At 47.3% G+C, this 7470-nt stretch overlaps 1 protein-coding gene and 1 long non-coding RNA gene across 2 annotated transcripts; one reads left to right on the forward strand and one right to left on the reverse strand.

Moving 5' to 3' along the window:
• The first annotated feature begins 418 nt into the window (after positions 1–418).
• Positions 419–1218, forward strand: LOC136505776 (uncharacterized). Its single transcript, XR_010771314.1, has 2 exons — positions 419–706; positions 974–1218. It is a non-coding gene; the product is annotated as an uncharacterized lncRNA (long non-coding RNA).
• Positions 1219–2866: 1648 nt separating this feature from the next.
• LOC136505763 (desmethyl-deoxy-podophyllotoxin synthase-like) lies at positions 2867–4578 on the reverse strand. The gene is made up of 2 exons (XM_066500907.1): positions 3643–4578; positions 2867–3533 (listed from the first exon to the last, which is right to left on the reverse strand). The coding sequence occupies exons 1-2, from the start codon at positions 4576–4578 to the stop codon at positions 2913–2915; spliced, it is 1557 nt and encodes a 518-aa protein (XP_066357004.1). The 3' UTR covers positions 2867–2912.
• Positions 4579–7470: the final 2892 nt, after the last annotated feature.

The following is a 7470-nucleotide window of genomic DNA, read 5'->3' on the forward strand; positions in this document are numbered from 1 at the left end:
ACCATCTTCCCGTCTTTCTCGCAGGAGGCTGCGCACCCGGGCGAGGAGATCTCGGAGTTCTCTGCGTGGGCTATGTCTCACATGGGCAGGGCGTCGTCCTCTGTCTCATTCGACCCGGCTGCCCCGCCCCAGATGTACTCCGACCCGAACGCGTACACTAAAGTCCAAGAGTACACGTCAACGGTAAGGAGGATCTATGGGGAAGATTATAATGTGCGCACTGAGCCCATTGATGCAGAGGCGATCATGAGGCTCGGAGGAGGCAAGAAGCACGGGCGGCTGTGGATTGCAGACGGCGCCATCGACTCCACCACTGTTCCCTCCCTCGACGCTATCCGAGCACGGAGCACGAGCTCCAGCCAGCCCATACGTCCACGGCCGTCTCCAGCACTGCAGCAGGTCCAAGCACTCTAGGTAATTCATGTTTTACTCATCGTACGTACATATTTAAACACCTAAATTAGATTTGCATTACTGATACATTGGAGTGAAATATTGCAGGCCGAGCTGCAAGAAACAAAAAGGCAAAGTCAAGAGCAGAACGCGGAGCTGACCGCACAGCTGCAGGCCCAGAAGGTCGCGTTCGAGGCCGCGCAGAAGCAGATGGCGGAGATGATGGTGATCATGCAAAGTCTTGGGCAAGCATCGGGTGTACCTGTGCAGTTTTCAGCTCCTCCACCTCCTACTCCTGCAGCTACTCCTGTAAGTATGAAAGTTCACTTTTCGCTTGTGCTTTGCATGTATGTCGGCCTTCGTGCCGTTGTGGATGTCGGCGTTCGTGCCGTTATGGATGTCGGCGTTCGTGCCGTCGTTTCTTGCAGGTTTTGGAAACCTCCCCGTGCAGGGGAGGTGCTGCCGAAATTTTCAATTTAGTCTAATCTTTTTGTATTCCTACAATACTAGATGCAATCTCTAAGTTTCAAAACTGTTTTCCCGGATTACTCACACATGCAATCTCTGCTCCTTTGTGCAGCTTCAGTCCGCGGGTTCCAATCAACCCGCTAGTGCGTCACCGGGTGATCCTGCTTTTCCTTCACCATCGTCTCATAGGCTAGCTTGATGAGGACTCGTGCTAGGTGATGTGGTTGGACTTTAGCGTGATTTGTGATTTATGGTTGTGACTTGTGCTTGGATTTTATTAACTTGTCGTAATAAACATGTGAATGATGATGAACATGTGACTTGTCGTTGTAATATATTGTGATTTGTGGTTCACAATTATGGTTGTCATATATTGTGAGAAAATGGGTTCTGTGTGATATATATATGTATATATATGAAATGCTTGTGTCGATGGAATGCAAAAAACAAAAAAAAAATTTAAATTTCTGCCTCTTTGCCGAGGGCAATGACCAAGGCCCTCGGCAAAGAAGTGCCCTTTGCCGAGGGCCCAAGCAATAGCCCTCGGCAAAGATTTTCTGGAAAAAATCCTGTCAATTTCTTTGCCGAGGGCCAGGGAGTAGGCCCTCGGCAAAGGGTTAAAAAAATTCAAAAAACCATTTCTTTGCCGAGGGCCGGCCCTCGGCAAAGAATTTTTAAAAAATCCTGCCAATTTCTTTGCCGAGGGCCAGGGAGTAGGCCCTCGGCAAAGGGTTAAAAAATTCAAAAAACCATTTCTTTGCCGAGGGCCGGCCCTCGGCAAAGAATTTTTAAAAAATCCTGAAAATTTCTTTGCCGAGGGCCAGGGAGTAGGCCCTCGGCAAAGGGTTAAAAATTCAAAAAAACCATTTCTTTGCCGAGGGCCGGCCCTCGGCAAAGAATTTTAAAAAATCCTGAATATTTCTTTGCCGAGGGCCATAGAGGAGGCCCTCGGCAAAGATTTAAAAAAAAGTAAAAACTTTTATTTGCCGAGGGTCGGCCCTCGGGAAACAAATTCAAAAAAAAAAAACCATTTCTTTGCCGAGGGTCGGCCCTCGGCAAAGAAACCGCCTACGGTGCCGGCATCTGACGGCGTCTTTTCTTTGCCGAGGGTGATCCTGGCCCTCGGCAAAGGCTTTGCCGAGTGCCCGATAAAGGGCCCTCGGCAAAGACCCCTTCGCCGTCTAAAAATTCCCCGAGGGGTCTTTGCCGAGGGCAGCCCTCGGCAAAGCCTTTGCCGAGGGTTTCTATTCATGCGCCTCCAGTAGTGACAGTGATAAGCACCTTCATCAATGTCTTTAGGAACCCCAGTCATTTTCGGATTTTCAGCTTACCGGCAGTGAAGGGTTAGCATTGCCGGTTCGTAAGCAATCAGTAGTGATGGGCGGATAGTGAAGGTGAATTTTGTAGTAGTAGTGGTAGATCTCTTCGAGAATTACAACTTTGATATAAGTTTTACTGTACTCAATCTATTTCTAGAGAAGAGCCAAATTGCCAATTCATGTAGAAATCCATTTCTAGAGATCGTTGGAATTTCTGTCACTTTCAGAAATGCCGCCATTTCTAGAGGTGGCTGGCAAGCTGAACCACTGCATCTAATATCATTTTTGGAGTCGGTTTGGCTTGCTAGCCGCCTAAAGAAATCGATTTTTAAAGATAGACCAGCTCAGAAAGCATTTTTAGTGGCGAATTTTGATAGAGCCGTCCCTATTCCGAGAGAGAGGCATCTCTAAAACTAGTTTCTATATAGTAGTGTATGATCCTTGTGAAATCAATTACAGAATGAAAATTCAAGTAGTTCTTGATGGAATTGTAGAGTGGAGTGGACAAGTGCACAAAGGCACTGTACAAATAAATTATAAATATTTGGTCTCAGCTACGATTGTCAATTTAATTAATTCACACATCAAACATAGGGGAAAATGTTGGTTCAGTGAATCACATCCTCACATATTCTGGAACTGAAAGTGACACTAATTTGGCAGCATCAGTTATTATTGGATGATTTTCTTTTCTGGGGGAACATATACCTGAGCATGTTTTGCGGTAATTAATTAACTCGGCAATTTGACACAGGGAGTAGCAGACAGCAAGAGGTCTGCTTTCCTCCTAGCAGTGATCCCCATGGTCTCGGTCATGTCCATCTCACTAGGAATGACGCCCTCTGGCAGGCTCCAGTCAAAACAGAAGAGCAAGCTGGCGAGACCGAGCTCTACATTGGCCAGACCGAATGCCATCCCAGGGCATATCCTCCTCCCGGCGCCAAATGGGATGAACTCAAAGTCATTGCCCTTGAAATCTCTCATGTCAGCGACAAACCTCTCAGGATGGAACGTGTCCGGCTCCACCCAGCAATCCGGGCTCCGAGCGATGGCCCAGGCGTTCACGAGCACCATGGCTCCCTTGGGCACGTCGTAGCCGAGTATCCGACACTGCTCCGTGCATTCCCTTGGGATCAGCAGCGGCCCCGGGACATGCAGTCGTAGGGTCTCCTTGATGACTAGGTGCAGGTAGGATAGCTCGCCTAGCCGACCTGCGGTTACCTTGGTTTCGCCCATGAACACTCTCCTGACCTCAGCCTGTGCCTTGTCCATGATGCCTGGATTCCTCATCAGCTCAGCCATCGCCCACTGCAGCGTTGTTGTCGCTGTTTCGATACCCCCTCCGATAAGATCCTACATGGAGTACAGTTTATTTCACACAAGAATGGAACACATTAATTAACATTTACATTAGGAAATATCTCCTGAAAAAATTAATATTAGCAAATTTATAAACACTCACAAATATCACTGCTTCGATTATCTTCATGGTGAGAGGGAACTGAAGGTTTCCTTCCTTCTGGATCCGGAGGAGGACGTCAATCAAATCCTCCTCTTCCTCTTCTTCTTCAGTTGACCTTCGTTGCTCCAGGTGCTCACCTAGCACTCCATCCACGAAGGCGAACAAGGACTCGCGGTAGGCTTCTACCTCGCGTACCGCCCGGCGGCTCAGAGCGCGAGCCAGCCACGACGACGGGAACAGGTCTCTGGGCGTGAACCCGCCGGCGAGCCGGACACCCTCGTCGACATAACGCACGAACGTGTCCCTGTCCTCGACCTTGAACCGCCTGCCCAGGATGGCATGCAACGACGCGTCGGCCACGTACATGGCGACCAGCCTACCGAGGTCCACGACCGGCGGCGCTGCTCCTGCCGCGGTGGACGAGAAAGAGGACGCGACGGCTCGGACCAGCCGAAGCGCCTCCTCCTCGCGGGCAGGCCGCAGGGACTGGACGCGCCGGGCGCCGAGCAGCTCCATGGCGCAGATCTTGCGGAGCTGCCGCCAGTGGTCGCCGTACGGAGCCCAGACGATCCCCGGGCCGTCCTTGGTGACCGTCTTGATGCCGAAACTCAGTGGCCTCGTCGAGAAGATGGCGTCGTGGGTCTTCATCACCTCTTTCGCGGCCTCTGGCGTGGATGCTACGAGGACCGGGAGCTCGCCGAACTTGAGGAACATGAGAGGGCCATGGCGGAGCGACAGGTCCCGCAGTGCGCGGTGCACGAGGGAGCCGCGGAGATGATGCATGCTGCCGATGACGGGGAGCTGCCATGGGCCTGGAGGGAGCTCGAGTCCATGGCGGCTACCAGATCCGAAGGGAGCTTTCTTCCACAGCGATTTCAGAAGGAAGTACACAAGTGGAAGAAGAGCTAGAAGGCAGTAGAACACACCGTGGTCCATGATCGCCAAACTTGGTGCTTTGGCTGTGTGCCTCTATTTTAGCTTTGGATACTACAAGTGGAAGAGGTACAAGACAAGTTGCATTGCTCATTATTTTATGCGTTCCATGTTGCTAGCTGCCGATAACTATAATATACAAATCTTCTTGGTTGCTTCCTTCGTCGTTTTGCTCGCTTACCAATATATAATTATATATAAATAAAGAAGTTAAATCTCTGGTTCAACCACTCAATGGAACTACGTCTTATCATAATACTAAGGTGCATAAGAGATTTTAGGTATAAATATTGAGGCGGATTTTTAAGTGTTGCATGTGAAGAAATCCCCTTCTTCCAACCTTATTATCTTTTATTTATTTACAGCTTCACTTCTTCCTGTACCCACCCAATCCACCCGTGCTACTTCTATGGAGGCCAATATGCCACGACCGTTCGCACGCTCATCCTCGCGTCGCCCAGCCTGCCCCCCTCCACCGTTGTCTCGCTCTCCTCCACCGTTGTGTCACGGCCACCACTACGTCAGAATACCTCATCACTACCGGTTCAAAATACCCCATCACTGTCGGATTTTGAACCGGCACAACCATATCGGCAGTGATGAGGGTAAGCTATCACTGTCGGTTCCTACAAACCGGCAGTGTTCTTCAACTTCACTGTCGGTTCTTTACACAACCGGCAGTGTTCATTACCACCAACACTGCCAGTTCATAAGACCACCCGTTAGAGTTCAGTTCTACCAAATCTGTCGATAATCACTGCTGGTTTGTAGGAACCGACAGTGATGGCTAAGCCAACGCTGCCGGTTTGTGGTTGGAGCCGGCGGTGACATCAATGCCGGTTTTGTTGCTAACCGACAGTGATGTTTTACGACAACACTGCCGGTTCTCTGCTAACCGGCAGTGATGTCACATTCGTATTTTATTGTTTTATAATTGATTTTAATTTATATTTTTCGTGGAATCGGGTTTCGCTTTATATACGCTACGTAGACGACAGGTTCATCATTATTAAACATTACAAATGTTACTGTTATAATTCAAATGTTCTTATCCAGATCTCCATCCCTCAAAATAAAATAGAAATGTTCTCGGACTTCTTACAATAATCTAGCAAGCCGCTCTGGGCCATACTAGTCCTTGTACTTCACGGATTGTGCAATGAAAAATACTCCATCTTTTTTCAACACCTCGGCTAAGACGAATTTTGCCAGCTCCGATTGCAGTGCGATGATCTCCACGTCTAACAGCCTTTTGTGGTTATATTTCTTGCGTTGTCATTAAAAAAAGATGATATCCAAAGAGGAATAATAAATCATTTTGTTGAATTATTAACAGACATAAATAAAATGGGGATTATACACACCAACTTATCGGCTTCTTTTGATTTTTCGCCGATGTAGCGAAGCATTGCCCACATTACATAAAACCCGCGTTCATTATTTTCCGCCGGCTGTGATAGGTACTTTCCCTCCATTTCGACAACCTTGAATGGGACCGACGTCCCACCGATATGTCTTCTTCGGACACTGAGCAACATTAAAAGGAGAAACATTAGAAAGCGGTATGTGTAATTAGAAAATAATATGCTATTAGGATCGCTTACTAATTCAGCACTGCCACCAGTGCATCCAGATGATAAAATGGTTTTTTCTTCGAGTCCCACACCTCGAGCAGATTTTTGACAAGATTAACACAAATGAAGACGAAATGGTTGCTGCAATCACAGAATCCTAATTATCGAATAATCTTAACGAAAAAAGAAGCATAAAATTAAAAGCCGAGAACACATACTCGCAGTTGTAGGCCAGAAGTATGTGACTGACTTTGCACATGCAAACAGCCTATGTACCCGGGGAGCTATAGAGAAATACCAAACGACCTTTATAGGACCTCCTCTAGTCTTGGTACCCTCATCTGACGGCCCTTCCTTGTACCGTGGAGCTTCACACTTGGGGCACTTGTCTAAGTCTTTGTATTTTTCTCCACGGTACAATATGCAATCATTGGAACACGCGTGGATTTTTTTCAACCTCGAGGCCGATGTGGCAGATCATTTGTTTGGCCAAGTATATCTTTTCTGGTAACTCGTTTTTTTTCTGGAAGCATTTTCCTTATTATACCAAACAACTGATCGAAGCCTTTATCGCTCAATCCGTTTGTCGGTTTGAACTCTAACAGCATGATGTTGGCTTCCAGTTTGCTCATTGGACAATCCCTATACAATGGTGTTTTGCTATCTTGTCTCATTTTCTCTAGCTTTCTCAGCTGTCTTTCAATAAGACATCCGGTCTCTACATTACGTAGCAGCTGAGAAATGCCATCGTTATCCTCGGTGTCATCAGCTAGCGTGTTCCTAAACACATTATTAACTGTGGCCATAGGTTCCGTGTTGACACCGGGTTCCTCGTCACCATCGTGGATGGCTACGTCAGGCATGTCCACGTCATCATCGTTTTCCTGCAGAACATTCACACCAACCTCACCATGCATAGTCCATATCGTATAGTTTGGCATGAACCCTCTGGTAATCAAGTGCGATCGTATAGACTCAATTTGACGAAAGTTCCTTTGATTCTTGCAATCTTTGCATGGGCAGAAGACAGGGTTCACATTCCCAGCATGGGCTTTGGCATCGGTGATAAACTGGCTGACGCCATGCATGTACCGCTTGTCCGTTCAGGACATATGCATCCACTCTCGATCCATCTCTGCACAAAAAAAAAATACTGAGACATTAATTACAAAGAATTAATAAGAAATCGAGCTTCATGAACAACAATTGTAGCTCGAAAGTACCATTTTTGAAAAACATTATTATACACTAATTATTGGAAAATTAAAATTGGTAGCCCCGGCCCTGTAAATTGAAAATCGTAGTAAAAACAATTATTGCA

The sequence above is a fragment of the Miscanthus floridulus genome, chromosome 14, assembly GCF_019320115.1.
Source record: "Miscanthus floridulus cultivar M001 chromosome 14, ASM1932011v1, whole genome shotgun sequence".
In the NCBI taxonomy this organism is placed as follows: Eukaryota; Viridiplantae; Streptophyta; class Magnoliopsida; order Poales; family Poaceae; genus Miscanthus; species Miscanthus floridulus.